We start from the raw sequence: 18,376 nt of genomic DNA, 5'->3' as shown, positions 1-18,376 counted from the left end.
TTTCTTTCTAAAAAATAAATAATAACTTTTTTTAGAGGTTTGGTTGTTAAATATCTCACTTTTGTATTTTGTCAAATATCTCTTTGGCATTTTATACATTCATATCTGTGAAGCGAGGCCTAAGTGAAAAAAACAAATCGCAAACGTTTCATCATAGACTTTGGGAATAAAGCCGTTCCCATTCAAGCAATGTATCTTTTGCAATATTAAGCTGCTAATTTCTTATTCTTGTCTTTAACTTCAAATTTAACACAAACTGGAAGCAAGTTATTCGAGGGAGTCCCACTGTGACCAGAAACTATTGCTACAAATTCTTGTGTTTTAGTTTCGCTTTCTATATTATTTATTGGGGATCTTATATATTTCCTTGAAAAAGATGGATCAATCCAAAACTTGGGAAGTTTTCCCATTCTATCTGCCATCTAGTATTATATCTGCTACCATAGGATTGACATTTGGCCTCTTCACATTTGTTATTACTTATACTGAGTGCACTGAGTCTACCATTGGATATTTGTGCTGTTTTGAAATTTTCTGCTGTATAAAATCGGATATAATAATAATAATAATGATTTATTTACCTACCATCTACAAAAGATTATAGTGGAGTATGGAAAAATAAAAGTAAAAAACTAAATACACCAATAAAAAGAAACACCTAAATTATTTATTGAAGAAAAACGTCGTCTATTCAGTATCACTTTTATCACAAACTTCTCACGGATTCTCAACGATTCTTTGACAGGATTCATAATTCCAAATTTTTCAAGACGGGAATTTCAGTGCCGCTTAAGAATAAACAACAGAAACTTTGCGTATCTAGAATAGCACTTATTAATTTTATCTATTTCACTCTCGGCGAGTAGATGAGCTGCACCGGCGAGGTAAATGACGTGAGGTTGGCAAACTGAGCGATAAATATAAGCAAGTAATTTCCTGGAGTATCGCCCCCAATTTGGAACAACAATACCGTAAGCACGTTTAATGGCGGTTGTTGTGTGCTTCACAATGGATTTCCTGGTTTTGTGGAACAATTCGGAAATCATTAGCCCGAAGTAATTCAAATCTGACACAGCAGGGACTGAATGATTTACAAGGGAGACACTATCGCTCTTAGCCGTGTTTAAAGCTAGAAACTCGCACTTTTCAATATTAATAGAAAGTCCGATTGACTGAAATTCGTTTTACAGTCTGTTTGAGTTGTCTTGCAAGTCTATATTCGATCTGCTGAAAAGAAGAACGTCATCGGCGTAAGCTATATAGGATAAGTCGGTACCGTGAAGTAGAAGAGATGAAGAGATATGGTTCAGAATCTGAGAAATTGCATGTTTAAATATGACAGGACTAAGAACACTGCCTTGCCTCACGCCTCATTTGACTTTTATGGGCTGGGAAACTGTATCTCTCCATTTGGCAGATACCATGGCCGTATCCAGGGGGGGGGGTTACCCAGTTTGAACCCCCCCCCCCGAAATTTTTGACCGACTCGAAAATAAGTCGAAAATTAGTAAAACCTAGGTAAAAATCAGCAAAATTAGTCGAAAACTGAGTAAAAAAGTAGTAAAAACCCCCCTGAACAAAAATCCTGGATACGGCCCTGGCAGATACTGTTGAATTCTCGTACCAAAATTTTATAGTTTTGACGATACTCACACTTACGCCGCTGTGCAATAGAACGTCAAGAGATTGCATGTGACTAATAATATCAAACGCTTTCGATACATTAACAGTGCACACATAAAGAGGTGACTTTTTAATCTCCGAATCCAGTAGCACGTTTGCTAGTAATCTATGTACTTCTGGGCAACCAACCCCTTTTTGGAATCCAAGCTGGTTATCTCCAAAAAGTCCGGTATCTAGCTTGGAAAAAATAGCATATTCAAATATTTTACTCAAAATGCACGATACACTGATAGGTCTGTAAGATTTATAATCATTAATATTTTTCCTTTTCTTCGCAACCGATGTTATAATTCCTTTTAGAAAACTGTCAGGAACAATGCCCCTAGTGACGCAAATTTGGAAAAGAAGTTGGAGATGAGAATAAAAGCTATCAGGTAAGTTTTTAAAGTGCATTATTGAAAGGCCTTCAGCGTCTATCTCATTCTTACCTTAGACGAGCTTTTCTTACGGCGGTTTTGACCAGTTTCAGGGATATTGCGACAACGCAATCCTGTCCTGAAAAACGTCCAAGCCAGCTAGTAATCTTCTCCTCATAATATTTGCTTATGGTAAGATTTTCAATCCTGTAAACTGACGTATAATAAGAATTCCAATCATCCATAGTCATAGGAGAACTAGGTGAACTTCCATCGGTTCGGATTATATTTTGCCACGTTGTCTTATTTCCGGTGAAATGTTGTCCAATACTACGGTATTTTTTCAGCTCAGCTTTATATTTCCGTTTAGTTTTCCGTTTCAACTCAAAAACATTCCCATATACGGGTCTTCCACATACAATCCAAATGCTCAGCCATATTTTTGCTCGTTGCTTTGCTATCTGAAGCTCAACAGACTTGGACCATCTTAGTTTTTCTGTGCGAATATTGACACTCCTAGTAGGGACTGCTGTTAATTCGGCCACTTGGCATGAACAATCTGATAGTAGTAAGTGTTAAGAGCAATCGTGGCAGATGCTTCAGGAAGACTGGAACATAGTAAGTGGAATGGGACTTAGATGCAAGAAAGAATTGAGGAGACAGTGGCCATATGCAAATCAGCATCGCATTTATTCCAATTCTTCTTCTGCACCCACCTTCATGTCTTTTGAATATTAATGTTCTGTGATAGCTGTCAATGAAAAGATAGTCCAAGATGATCGCTAATTGGATCATCTGTGTATACTGTGCGGGGGGACAGGGAATGGATCTAAACGACAGAACATGGTCAATATTGGATGTATGGCCACTAGAATGGATACAGGTAAAATGCAAAGACTTCGGCCTGATTTGAAAGAAAATGGCTAAACTATTTATAAAAAGTTCAGAGTGAATATTGTCTTTTTCTAGGTCACAGTTAAAATCATCAATCACAGCCCATTTTCTTGCACTATGATTGAAAGAGTCCAAATGGCACCAAAGGGCGTCAGATGCTTTAGAAAACTTTGTCAGCGGGATAGCACTATTATAATTATTAGGCATATATACATTTATTAACTCAGTACCCACAGCAAAAAAAGACAAAAAGTTATTGTTTTTAATTGATAACTTTGCTGATAATTCTTTCCTTGTGTATGCTGCAAGGCCTCCAGACGGACATCCTGCCGTTAACTTAGCAAGCTGTATGAACAGGTAATTCGACTTGGATCTATTGAAATAATTTAAATTCAATCCACAGATCATACAATTCTGAATGAGTATCATATCATATAGTTTAAGGAAATCATCCAGAGCCTTCTATTTATTGTAGCACCCATTAATATTCAAGCTTAGAGCTTTTATAGATCTATTCATGATTAACTCTAATTTTTCAAAATTTATTTTAGTTTCTCACATTTTAGGCTGAAAATCAGATGCAAACAACCGCAGAAAACCAGACACAAATATTAATCCGGCATGAGCTTCTATTATAATTATCACGTTAACATGCGATTTTTATGTCCCATTCTTTGATTGTAATATTTTGCCAAAAAAGGTTTAGCCCTAAGGAAGGACCAAAGAAAAGCAGCTTAAATTCTTAAGAATACGAGCCAGATTCTGATCACCAGTTTGACAAGCATCTAAGCTCAAGCAAAAACGAAACTGACTCAGAGTCTAAAATAACGAATGAACTGAAAAACTATTAGAGTTTTCATCCATAAGAGTGCTTGATGTGTTCTAAAGGCTCTTGAATCTTGGAATATTATTTAGAGCGTGCAAGAACATTCGTGGTCCCCTTATGGTTAAATATTCTTATGAAATAAATTATAATTCAAGACAACACAAGAAATTCATTCAAAAACACAAAATTATCCAGATTTTTTTGGCCTGATCTTCCCTTCTTTTTTAAATAAAAGTTTGGCTAGTATACACTCATGCTTACAGTAAAGTCGGATTCAACTGTATTCTAGCTATACTGGAAAGTACAAATTCAAACTTCAAAATTTTGAATGATCAACGAATTCAAATTTTATTTTTAATTTTTTTAAATTCAAACCAAACTGAAGAAGGACATTACAACTCACAGCTACAAAATGTCCCCCTCCCCATTTCTTATAGCTCCCATATCAAATTCTTGTTGCTCCAAAAGAAAGGAACTTAAAGTGATAAATACCCCCCAAATTTATCTGAAGGCCTAAAACAGTTTTGAAGCTCTAGGTGCCTTTACCGTAGTAAATATCGTAGTTTATAGATGGATCATAATAAATGTTACAAGGAATTGTCACCTAGGGTTTGACAGTTTTATTTATTCCTCAGTGAACAACCAATCCGTTAATGAAAAGTAAGTAAAAAGCAACCTTGACAATAAAACTTAAAGTAATAGTAATGAAATTTGGCTGACATCATATGCATAAAAAAAAAATTTTCTTGGGATTTTAAATGTACAACATTCATGAATTATATCATAAATGAATAGCATAAAAAAATTTGAATAACTTCAGAAAAAAGGAAAAAATGCCTCCAAAAATAGGTTTGTTTGTGGTGAAAGTTGACGGCAGGGCGTCCGTCTGGAGGCCTTGCAACATATACAAGGAAAGAATTATCAGCAAAGTTGTTAATTAAAAACAAGCGGGTAAGCTTTTAAAGAGTCCATTTTAAAGCCCAAAATATTCTGTATGTGATGAGGTTGCCCTCTCAGCCCTTCCTGCTTTACGCTTAAAGTTGGTCTGGCCAAGACCTTGGGTAAGCTATTTATAAGAATGTCAGAGTGGATATTGTCTTTTTCTGGATCGCAGTTGAAATCACCAGCCATAACCCATTTTCTCCCACTTTGCTCGAGAGATTCCAAATGGCACCGAGGGGCATCAAAAAAAGAATCCAAATAGCTCTCCGTATTAGGTGGTGCCCAACTATGCAATAGTTGATGATACAGTATTACATGATAAATGGTCTGTAATAACCATTAATTTTGTATATACTGTATATATTTACTATTAGTGTAATTTATATTTTATATTTTATTGTAATCTCCATTCCCATTTCCTCGTATTTCTGCGTTCAAACATACGTTTATGAGGTAATTCTGTAAAGATATTGGACTAGGGGTATCGGCTAGAGGAAGGGAGGGCACGGGAATTACAATGTTATTATCACAAGGAGCATGGCACAAAAAAAATAATCCAAATAGCTCTCCGTATTAGCTGGTGCCCAAATATGCAATACTTGATGATACAGTATTACATGATAAATGGTCTGTAATAACCATTAATTTTGTATATACTGTATATATTTACTTATTTTCAACAACGTCACTCATGTAGGTTTTTCCTACTTATTTAGGAAAAACCGCACCATTGTGCTACGATATGGACTCTGAAAGCGGGATGTTATAACATAACCTAACCTCCCAGCTTTCCCTCTCGCTCAGACTATCTGTCTTGGCTTTTTTCTCGAATTAGCCATGGCTTGATGGCAACTTGATTTTGATTCAGCTTTTTGTCAGTTCCAAATCAGTTGGTTACCTCAAAATTTGGTTCATCATTTGGCAAACTCTAATTAGGATGATATTTATTTTTTGCAGAACAAAATATGTGCATTCCTATCGCACCATCTCATTATTGCTTAAAAGGGGTACTGGAACTTTAATTTTGGGTATGAAATAGTGCTCTCCCAATCTTTTACAACTAATTGCTTAATATAATCACCCTGGAAAAAAAATATTTGAAAAACTAAAAAAGTTCTTATTTTTATAAATAAGAGTTTGAAACTTCCACTCTAAGGTTCTCAGACACATTGAACTTAAAAAATATAATTTTCACCACAAACAAACCTCTTTTTGGAGGTATATTTTCCTTTTTTCTGAAGTTATTCAAATTGTTTTATGCTATTTATTTATGATGAGTAAATTTATAATTCATGGTACAATTAAAATCACAAGAAAAAACAATTTTTTATGCATATGATGTCAGCCAAATTTCATTATTATGACTTTCAGTTTTATTGTGAAGGTTGCTCTTTACTTACTTTTCATGAACGGATTGGTTGTTCACCGAGGAATAAGTAAAACTGTCAAACCCTAGATGACAAATCCTTGTAATATTTATTATGATCAATTTATAAACTCATTAAAGGTCATTGTTTGGAGTGGACTTTTTGGAGACAAAATTGTCAGCGCCATTATTCTCTGAATGATGTGAGTGTGATGATGGTCATCACCTGGATGATGATGATTTGATTAAAGTATTAAGATTGTGAAGGAAAAAGCAATACCCATTAAAGTTGAGAAGCAGCTTATGTTGTTGTAGTTTGGGGTTTGATGCGTTTGACCAATAGGTCATATGCGTTCGTATCACTCAATTATTCTGTGTCTTCTGTAATCACTAGCTTGCTTGGGTGTCATATCAGTCAATACTCACTGAACCAGATCATGTATCACTTATATTGATATTGGTAGGGTTATCCACCTGCAGCAAGCTGCTTATGCTCATATATTAATGACATGGATGTGGCTTATGTAAAAGTCTGCAAAGAGGACATTACATGTAACAGAGCTCCAGAAATGATTACGTTTTTGAAATCAAAATTTTCAGTGGGAAATTCGGTAAAATGAAGCTATTAATCCTTCCTCAACGTCTTCGAATTTATTACCATTATATTTTTTTTGGTTCAAATTTTGTTTCGAAAATTGGAGTTCCAAATAGTGATTTGAAATTTTGCAATTTATTGAAATTGTAGTTGCAATTTTGAACGAAACATTACAAGTCATTGGAAATTTTGAAATTCAAATTTACACTTTTTAGGATAGTCATAATGGGCAATTGACCAATATTTGCTACTTAAATAGTTGGAGAATACAATATTATTCAGCAAAGGTAAGTCAGCTAACAGAAATGTTGGATGATGTTTACTAATGCATGCACCCTTGTTTACTAATGCACCCTTTGAGTAGAAAATAAAAAATAAAATTTAAATGTGATAAAGATTGGACCCATGTCCCTCCACTCTGGGAACATTCTAGACAATTGTGCCCACAGTTTCAAATAAATTGTGCCCAGACAATTTCAAATAATGTCCCTAATTCAAACCTAATCTTGCAGAAGTTGTCAATTTAAATAGTTATGGATGACAAAATGTTAAGGGTGCTTAAAGGATAACAAGAATCTACAGCGCTTCCATCTTAAATAAAATGTAACACTTACTTATTGCATCTTCAGCTTCTGTTTTTGAGCATGCATTTGAGATAGGGATGGCTTCTTTGATTTTCTGGAGAATACACTCAAGCTGAAGGTTAATACAAGTCATTATTTAGGCTAAAATAAAAAAAAAGCTAGATTATTTTTTAACGCATTCCAAATTACAAGTAATTCATAGAAAAAGTGAAAATGCAAGTAGAATAATATTTGTAATATTTTTGTTCAGCCAGTCATTTGATTTTTATTGTTTCTGGTTGTCCAAGTCAAAAAACCAAAAGACTTGTGATGCACAAAAAAAAATACCATAAATTTTGTTAGTCCAATCAGCTTGAAATAAAGTTCACAATTTTCTTGGCCAATCAATTTAAAAATTTGATCATTTTCTTATCCTTGTTCAGAATCCCATCCCTATTCAGAAAACAAATTTGAAACAAATTTTGGCTGCATTGATTTGTGAAACCCAGAAATAAATCTTTTTTTGTCTCTTATAGGTTTGTAACTTACAGAAAGTATAGACAGGGTTGCATAGACCTCAATGAAAACAGAGTATATTGAAGATTATTAGTATCTCTATGCAGCACCTGAAACTGGAAAAACAAATTTTTTTTTTCAGGTTTGCTTAGACTTACAGGGCAAATAAATAGAGACAAGGGAACTTCAATAAACACAAAGGCTATTGAAAAAACATTGTTGTAGTGATTTAACATGCCCAAAACAGGCCCAAACTTGCTTTGTTTCTGATCGACTATTAACTTACCAGGCATGTACATAGGACCAAATCAGCCTAAGATGAAAATGGACATAGCCAAAGGGACCATAAAGAGAACAATGAATTATGGAAAAAAGTGTGGCTATAATTCTTAGCATGAAAAATTCAATTATTTGTTAGACCAATCTGCTTTGAAATTTTAGCAAATATACTTTTTTATACTTGAAGCATATCCAAACGTTAGCTCTCTTGGCATCTAATAGCGTTTTCATGGCAGTATGCCAAGAATCCCTGTCTTTTGAGTGGCTTGACCAATTCAACCAAGGACTTTTCACATCTCCTTCCCTGCCTTCTGAATCCATCAGGCAGTTCCAGGACAGCTTCAACAACACTTATCCATTTTCTCCCCTTGTTTTCTTTTTCTCTCCTTGTCTCTTCCTCCACCTGGGTAAGGGAGTATACTTAGTGGCTCTGTGGACAAAAGTTCTTTCAGTCAATCTCAGGACATGGTCAAACAACCAGCACCATCTTTTTTTTTATCAAAGTTCTAATACCAAGCTCAAGTTAACACTTCTTTAGCAAGTCTGCATATCCTACTTTATTGTTACATCGCCTACTCCTGATGTTCCTCAGAGAGGTGTTATTGAATACATTTAGAGCTTGGATATTGCTTGCTTTCAGAGACAAAGTTCAACAACTGTATAAGAATGCTCATCAAACTAGCAACTTGTATATCCTTATTTTTCATCTGAAATAGGATATTCTTTTGTCTCCAGGGGCATGTGTTCAGCTGAGCAAATATTCCAGCAGCATTCACCATATTTGTACAGATTTTAGACAAGCATTCACCAGGATACTCAGTAGTCAAATCCAGGTATTTAAATCCTTTCACTGCTTCTATGGGAGAACCATCAAACCCTAAGGCGGTTTTCTGGGAGGTAACCATTGTCATGACTTTAGTCTTTGATGAGCTAATCTTCAGGCCCATTTGTACCAAGGTGTCAGCAGGTAGATTCAGCATGGACAGTGCCTCTGATCAAGTTGCAAAAAGAAGGCTAATGTTGTTGGTACAGTCCAAGTGAGTTATGGAAAAATATGGGTTATCTCAACATCACTGAAGCTTTCCATAATCCTTTTCAGGATCCAGTCAACAGAAAAGTTAAAATGACTGGGGATAAGATGCACCCCTACCTGACTCTATATTCAATCAAAAATAGCAACAGCAATTGTCTGTTAACTTGGACGTAAGCTCTAGTATACAGGTAGTATACTTGAATGAGCTCAATTGAGTTTTTGGGTGCCATACTCTTTTTTCACCCATCATATAGTTTGCCGTAGTCCCATATTCTCCTCACACAAGGCAAGGGCAGTGATACAGTTGGTATGAATTTTCGCAGAAAAGGCTATAAAGCAAAGCAGATCCTTACCAGTTTCATCACATCCAGAACATGAGTAAGGACCATCTGTCAAGCTTACCATCCCTAAATATTTCATAAATTCTCCAAGAGCTAGACAATAACTTCTCCCTGACATATACTACTTAATTTCATTGCTATTTAAACCCATTTTAAAATGTATCTTGAAAAATCTTTCAAGACGTCTTCCCATTGCTGGTAAGCTGCAAGGAATGCTTTTTTCTCTGAATCTCCTGGTCTTCCAACATATCCTTTACTAATTTGTTACATTTTGTATACTCAGTCCTATCCCCATTCCTTCATTCTAAACACCTGATAACCCACAACAATTTAAAATTGATCTTATCTACACTGCCCATGAACTTTTTCTTCTATCCTGCAGCATCTCTAGATAAGCTGCATTTACTAATCTATTATTTACTGAGTTGATGGCCTGTCTGCCATATCCTATCATTCTAACAAGTCTTTTGACCTGTGATGAAAGCAACCCTAGATCACCCTTCAACACCAAACTATTGAACCTCCCACTTAAACCTAATAGTCACCCAAAAATGTCCTAGATACTCTTTTTATCTTCCCCCCTTTTCCAAACTTCCCAACCACAGCTCACAATGGCCCTTATTTTATCTAAGAACTTCCCTTATGTTCTTCAATAACTGCTGGTCCTAGGTGCCTAAGAGTACTCCTCAACAATACCAATGACGCCTTCTGACCATTCTTACTTGTCATTTACATCTGGTCAAACCAAACTCCTGAACTTGTAAACTTACATACCAAACAAATAAAATATTAATCAATACTAAAATCGAAGCAATAAAAAAAAGAAAAAACGATTGAGTAAAAAGAAGTTTTGTAAGCAGAAAGTTTCTCTAAAATGAAGAAAAAATCCCAATTGAAAACCAAAATGAGCAGAAAAAAAATCATAAAACTATTTTAACTTGAAACAAACAAGACTTAACACAAACATGGGGAGGGTACTTTACTTGTAGCAGGACTCAAGCATTTCCGCTCTCCCTGGCGTCCAGTCGCTTCGTCATTGTAGTAAGCCAAGAGTCTCAGTCGTTTTCGAGTGGCTCAATCAAATCAAGCAAGGACTTTTCCCATCTTTGTCAATACTTCTTGAAGCCACCGATTGGGTCTAGGTCAGCCTTTATACAGGCAAGCCACGTTTTCTTTTGTCCCCCATGTTGCTTTTTCCATCCCGAAAGAGGTGTACATCTGAGGGCTTTATTGACGAAGGTGTGGTGTAGGCGGCAAAGTGTATGGCATCAGAGTATCAGACATCAGAGGCATCAGGCATCAGAGTCTTCTTTGTTTAATTATAGTGGCCAAATCAGAACAATGATAGCAGATTTTGCAGAGTTCAACATTGCTGACACAATCACGTAGTTTAGTGTCAATGATTCTCCTTAAACATGAATGATCAAATATGCTGAGGGCTTGAATGTTGAATGCTTTCATAGTCCATACCTCACAGCTGTAGAGTAAGACAGACTGAACAAGGGCCTGGTAAATCCTTATTCTTGTCTTCAGACAAACATTTTTCTGGTTCCATAGTGAGTGACTTAGCTGGGTGAAGACTCCAGTTGCTGAAGCCATTCTTGACTATATTTCTGATGTCCATCCTCCTATTGGGTCTACCAGAGATATCTTGTCTATGGGCGACTGTTCTAGTAAAATTGGAGGGTCTTGAGATGATATACTGGACACCATGACTTTTGTCTTTGGGGAGCTTATTTTCAGGCTGACCAGGGAGGATTCTTCAGCTATCTTCAATAGCATAGATTGGGCTTCTGAACAAGATTCAGCTAACAAGCAAATATCATCAGTGTAGTCCAGATCAGTGGTCACAAAATTGGGACTTACTTCAATACCTGAAAAAGTCGTCATTGCTCTGGTCATAATCCAGTTGATCACGAAATTAAATAAGACAGGAGACAATATACATCCCTGCTGAACACCAAAATCAGTTTGGAACATTGAGGAGAGTTATCCACCAATCTGAATTTGGGCTCACATATGCTGGTAATATGCTTATATAAGTTTGACTATCTTGCCTGGTACTCCATCCTATGTCATGGCCCTCCAGATTCCATTCCTTAGAACAGAATCAAAAGCTGTAATATAACCTATGAATAGAGACGCTGTTGGTTTCTGGTGTTTTGCCCTGTGTTCAAGGGTTTGTCTTAAAACAAATAATTGGTCAATTGTTCCCATGCCTGGGCAGACTCCCACTTGATTGGGTCTTGTCTTTGTGTTGTGCTGGATATGAAAACAATTATGTAGCACTATGGCAAATATTTTTGCAGCAATGCATATGAGGGAAATCCCGCAGTAATTGCTGCATTTTGTCTTTAGCCTTTTTAGAAGACTGGAAGGATGATAGAGTCTCCCCAATCCTGTGGAACCATCTCTTCTTCCCATATACAACAAATTATGGGAGTTTTACCTAGAACAAAAGCATTCCTTATATGTTTTCTGTTTTATCAGTTAAAATCACTTTTAAATTATTTTTGAAACATTTTCTGTTTTATAAACTGAAATTGTTGGACCTACAAATTTAGGTCTAGAGCCAGGTCTTGGGTGCTTACTATTAAAAAGTGGGACATGGGCATCACCAGACCTCTATAAACCATTGCCAAGGCCCAAAAAAAGTATTAAACAGTTTCATTCTTCTGTTACTAGGGTGTTTAGTTCAGAAAAGTCAGGTAACAATCTTGTCTAAGAGCTATTTTAAGGGAGACATTGTAATCACAAAATTTTACTTTTAAATGTGCAAGAAATCCATACTAAATGGATGTTCTGGGTTTTTCTGCTTTAATTCATGGTTTTTGACTATATTTATGTTTTATTTGAAATGATATTATAACCCATATTAATTGTTCTCAAGTTCCTGTATATTGAATATTTTCAGCATTTATTACCATCTGCTTCATTTTCAATAAAGATTGGGTAATAGGCTACCTGTTCAAAGATTCTAAAATTTTAAACAGGTTTTTGTGCTATGTATTCAGTTATGCTAATATAAATATTGATTTATATATATATATATATATATATATATATATATATATATATATATATATATATATATATATATATATATATATATATATATATATATATATATATATATAGTACCAGGTGCCTGGTGGCTTGGCTGCCAGGCCCCAGCACTTGGCATGCTTCTATATATAGATTCTGACTGTTGCTTGTCTTCTAAACACAGACAATTTGAGCCTTTTCTTGATGTCATGATGTCCAAATGCACCTTAAATTAGAAGTGATGCCTTTGTAAAATTAAATTTTTTTTCTATTGGACCTTCAACTTTTGCCTTGGCTTGTCTTTTGTCATTATGAAAGACATATTGCCAAATCTTTGTTTCTTTTAATTGTTCAGGTGATGGAACAAAAACTTCTTTTCTTTCAAACAATTTATCAAGTCCATATTTTTGATTTTCAAATGTATGATAGGTATTGATGACCTTGTCCATGTCAAATTCCAAAACCTTAATCATCATTGCAATCATTTTCAATGTGTTTGGTTTGTTACACCTTGGCTCTTTTGTCATTATGAAATACATATTGCTGGAACTTTTTGTTTTTAACAAAGGTATGGCAGGCATTGATGACTTTATGTATGTCAAAATCCCAAACTCAATCATCATCACTATCATTTTCAATTTTTAAACATTTTGATTCTTGCTGTCCAGGTTGATTTTTATTGAATTACTGCTCTTCATTTTCATTTTTGACTTACTCACTTGTTTAGTATTGTATGTCTTTTAACTGTGTAGTCTTTGCTCTTCATTTTCAGTTTTAACATGCTCTAATTGTTGTTTTCACATATCTTCAAACCACACAAGTCTGCTTCATTTTTTTTTACACACTGCTGCTTTTTTCTAACTGTGTTTGTCTTATTGGTTCCAAAGAATCATCATTTATAGTAACTGCAAATGCAAATTTTTGTTTTTGAGGCCTTCCAACAGACATTATATGATATAAATAACTGTTGTGTTGGAAACTAAACAACCTTATTTATGCTATGCATGACATCATATAAGAAAATGGTACTTGCTCGGTATCTAATTTAACTATTAAAATTTTAGAAAATCTGGACCTAGAAAACTTTACTAAAGAGGAAAAAAAATAATAAATTACGCATACAAGAAGAGTATTGGATCCATGCTCTGGGTACTGCGTATCCTTCTGGGCTAAATGATCGAGTTGCGAAATACGGAGACATGTCAAATGTAGTTGCTAATTGTATCAATGGGCTAACTGAGCACCCTTCTTTTAATTGCCCCACTAAACGTAAAATCCGATCAAGAGGACATAGGAAAAATAATAAAAAGAATTATTTAGATTTAAGCGAATTTTTAATCGATTTAGGTCACATATTTGAGAATAATGGAATGACTAGTTTAATACAATCTTTAAATAAGTTATCAAAGAATAATTTAATAAAAGTTTTCTGGATTGCAAAAAATAGTACAACATGTAACTCAAAAAATAAATTAATTTATGATGCAGTTTGTATTTTAGCTAAATCAAAATTTATCTCAAAATATAATAAATCTGAAAAAATTGTAAATAAGGATAATAGATTATATTTGTCTATTAATTTTTTTTATAAACAAATAGAAGATATTAATTTGCCAACAATCTTAAACCAGCGGAGAGTAAAGAATGCCCTTCCATGTAATTTGGTGTATAATGGTAGTCCAATTTTAACATATAAATTTTCAAAAACAATTGGTCAAATGATTTTTAACTATAATTCAATACTTAAAAAACTGGACGGGGGAGTAATTGGAAACCGTTTTGTAATTGTGAGCAATTTTTACTGTATGGGGATCAAACTCATAAGCATATTGTAACGGGGGATGTGTCCATTATAAAGCATCGTGATCTTCAAAAGATAACGAAAATGGGGGCTAAATTCCGTATTTATTACCATATGATGCCAACAGATATTCTGAGGGGATTAAAGAATGATTTAAACGTATTTATTGATAATTGGTGCACGAAGGAGAAAATTACTCAAGATAGATTTCAGAATTGGATAAATTTGATTTTGACTAGTGTAAGAAATAACATGTATAGAATTAATCCTACAGATTCTTTGAAAAAATCAATATTTTATAATGCCAATATGAAACAAGCAATTGCTAATTTAAAGAATGAATTTATAATTGTACCAGTTGATAAAGCTAGAAATAATTTTGCCATAATTTGTCAGAAACTCTATAGGTATATTTTATAGAAGGATTTTGAAGCAACAAACAAATACATAACGGCCCCTAAAGAGTATACTAGATTAATGGAAAATATAGAGCACAGAATATTGAAAAAATTCAATATCAAAATAAATGATAATGATAAACAGTTTCCTTTCTTATATTGGACGATAAAATTTCACAAAAATCCACCAAAACCACGTTTTATTGCTGGTGCAGCAAGGTGTCCAACCGGAATTGCAGCTATTGGTCTATCTTTAATTTTAGGAGAAATTAGAAATAAATTTAAAGCATATTGCTCTGGAATTAAAAAGTTTTCTAACTTTAACCCATATTGGAGTGTTAATAACTCGTTACAAGTGATAGATTCTTTGGTGAATGTTTCAGCTAAAAGAGTCGATTCATTTGATTTTACTACATGTCACTAAATTTAGTATTCGAAAAATTGAAAATGGTGATAAAGAAATCTTTTCTTTTGTCTAATATTGGATTTTTGAAAATTGATACTTTTAATAAAAAAGCCCAATGGACGAATTTCTTTAGAGGTAATATTAATTCAAGATGTTATAGCTTGGATATGATATGCAATATATTTGAATTTTTTCTATTTAATACATTTATAAGATTTAATGGGAATTTGTATAAACAAACCGTATGTATTCCTTTGGGTGTTACGGCAAGTCCATTCATAGCAGACCTGTTTTTAAGTCAATTAGAATATGAATTTTTGATAAATAAAAATATCCCAAGCAACGTAAAGTATAACCTTTCAAATAATAAAAGATATCTGGACGATCTCTTGGTATTAAATTTTGCAGAGTTTATTGAGATTTCAAAAAATATTTATCCACAAGAGTTAATTCTTGAGCCTAGCTATGGGATGGGACACTCCGACCATTTCTTAGATTTAAATATTAATATTTCAAATAATAATAAATTAGTTTTTAAATTATAAAATAAAACGGATGATTTTAATTTTGAAGTAATTAATTTTCCATATCTTGAAAGTAGCCTAATATACATTCAAATATTACTTATTCGGCTTATTATTCCCAATTATTATTTACATAGCCACTTCTGAACTAAACACTTTAATAACAAAGGAGAAGCACCATTTTGTTCCCTGTTAGATGCTGTTTCTAAATGCAATAACTGTAGTAGCCTAACACTTAAGCACTGAAGACAAATGAAGGAAAAACTAAAAAGATTTGAAAACCACTTTGGACCACCACAAATATTGGTTTTACTTCATTATAGGCTCTGCACAATAGTTTTACAGTTTCAAATTCACCTTGGCTAAATGAGGGCTACTGACAGCTATTAATTTTGAGTCAGCCTCAGCTTTGATCATGTATTAGGCTTTGAATTTTACGCCGAACGCCCAGGCTTTTCGATCAATAAGCCGGATTCTCGCTTTGGTTTAAAGGGCTAGGCACACGTAGCTGGTTTCGGGAACTGATTTCAGCATCAGTGGACAATCGAAAGCGGTAAGAAAATTTTGGTTGAAAGAAAAATTTATTGCGCAAAATTTTCAAAACAAAAATCATGGACACAAATAGTCAACTGGAGTCTATTAATAGTTACTTGATTAATCTTAGCTTAATTCTCAGTTTAATTCTCAAGCTCAGTAGTCGGGTCTTTCACCACAGATACCTCTGGCTGACTATTTATTTGTATCCTCATTTTTAGGTGATTATCATGATTAAAATCAGCGCTGATTTTGTAAATCTGTTGAAAATTTTTTCAACCTCAAATCGACGCCGATTTCCTTTAAAATCGGCGCTGATTTGGAAATTAGTTCCTGAAATCAGCTACGTGTGCCCAGCCCTTGAGGATTGGTGAACCGAGCATAACCAATATTTTTGGGTGGATCAAAAGAGAAAATTGAAATTTTTTACGCCTTTTCACACGGAAATTGAAATTTTGCACCACAAAGAAGAGTTGGAAAGGTGAGAATTTTTTACCCATTTAAGTTTAAAAATTCAGAAAGTTTACTTGGATATTATCCATTTCTTCATTCCACTTGACTTTTTCATCCCCTCCACGCCAAAATATCAGGCCCCAGACTTTCTTGGGGCTTATTGAGGAGAGTAACATCAAGGGCAGAATTAGATAAAATATTGTTTGGAAAGAAAATTTTTATTTTCTAAAGTAGCGTAAGAAGTATGTATGTTCAAAGCTAAAGCGTGTCCTAAAGATGCTGAAAGTGAATATCCAACGTACAATCCAGCGATACATTCAAAGTTGTTGTCCGAAAGCTATTTGCAGAATTTGGTCCTTATTCCACAACAAATTGCAGACATATATTTATCTTTATATGTAAGAAATAATTGTGTATGTATCTTTGTATGTTCTCGAAAACGGCTCCATATTTTTTCGGGAAAATTGGTATCTTGGTATATTCTCGCATAAAAAAAGACCTAGATAAGTCAGAAGTCTGAGAAAAATTTCTAAGAGCTTTAATTTTGGTTTTTGAAAATGACGTCATGTACAATGCTATTACATCATATAAAGCATCTCGTATGACATCATATATGGCATCATATAAGTATTTTCTTATATGATGTCAAGCATAGCACAAATAAGATTGTTGAATTTCCAACGCAACAGTTTTTTTATATAATATAATGTCTGTTGGAAGACCCAAAAACCAAATATTTGCAGTTGTAGTTCCAGGTTGCAGCGGTAGCTAGCAACTTAGTAAGAGACAATCAAGTCCATTGTTAAGAAAAATAAGAGCCAATAACTCCTAAAAAAATAAGAGTCAGATCAAAACAAAAAATAAACCATTAGAACCACCTTGTCCGAAACCCCTATATAGAATATTTTCTGTCCGTTGGCTTGAACAGTAAAGGAAATTTATTGGCTTAAAAATCAAGAAAAGTGGCAACTACTTCTGCATTTTGCCTAAAAGGCATCTTTTTTTCGGTTTTTCTTCGACGAATAGCTTGGCACTGGAACATTGTAGAGAGTTGTTCAATGGTTCATTTTAATGAAAATTGATGGGGTTAAAAATATTTTGTAATTAAAACAAATTATTTTAAAAATAGAATCAATTTTTTACGAAAATTGCATATTTCATGTTAAAGATTGATCAATGAGGTCTTAATCTTAGGATGTAGCCAGGTCGTCTCTTACTAATCCAATTAAAAAAAATCCATAGGCTTTTTCCTGTTTGCAATTTTATCATACTGAGATCACTTGACTCTTTGCATCCTTTTATATTTATTTATGACGTCATAATATATAAAGGTATATATAATATGTTACAACAATAAATAGCGTCATACAAAACATACAAACAAAAAGAAAAAAATTGAATACAAACAAAACAAAAAGTGATACAAACAAAAAGAAGATTATTCTGTTGAATATCCCACTTTATAAAATCATGATGACGTCACTGACAAAATTGCACAAACGCCCCCCTCCGCAAAACAGTGTGAAAGGATGCGAGTGGATATAATCTGTCAGGATTTTCATGGAATATAATTTTCGAAGCCACGATATTTCTCATGCAAGGACAGTGCACATCTCATTTAATAGCAATGTTAAGTAAGGAGCAACATCAAAACCTAAAACGAAGTGGACAGTACCATAAAGGCAAAAATATACTACAGAAAACTGACCTGTTTCTCTGGATACTTGAATTATGCAGGCTTATCTCAGTTTTGCCAAGATTTTTTCAGGAACTAAATTTTAACGGGGGTGGGGGAGAGTGCAACTGGGGTCTGGAGGGGGC

General features: G+C 34.1%; 1 protein-coding gene across 3 annotated transcripts in view; it reads right to left on the bottom strand.

Annotated features, from left to right (window-relative positions):
• Nucleotides 1-16,004, bottom strand: part of LOC148953946 (brefeldin A-inhibited guanine nucleotide-exchange protein 3-like) — a 143,256-nt gene extending 127,252 nt beyond the window's left edge. For all 3 annotated transcript variants that reach the window (XM_089086859.1, XM_089086860.1, XM_089086861.1), the window contains exons 1-2: nt 15,926-16,004; nt 7,277-7,387 (exon numbers count right to left, since the gene is read on the bottom strand). In XM_089086859.1, coding sequence (XP_088942985.1) covers nt 7,277-7,379 — 103 coding nt within the window. In that variant the 5' untranslated portion in view covers nt 7,380-7,387; nt 15,926-16,004. The remainder of the gene's footprint in view (nt 1-7,276; nt 7,388-15,925) is intronic.
• Between the last annotated feature and the right edge of the window lie 2,372 nt (nt 16,005-18,376).

The sequence above is a fragment of the Artemia sp. Qi Xiang Cuo genome, chromosome 3 (assembly GCF_049724085.1).
Source record: "Artemia sp. Qi Xiang Cuo chromosome 3, ASM4972408v1, whole genome shotgun sequence".
In the NCBI taxonomy this organism is placed as follows: Eukaryota; Metazoa; Arthropoda; class Branchiopoda; order Anostraca; family Artemiidae; genus Artemia; species Artemia sp. Qi Xiang Cuo.
This window is presented reverse-complemented; position numbering and strand designations above follow the sequence as displayed.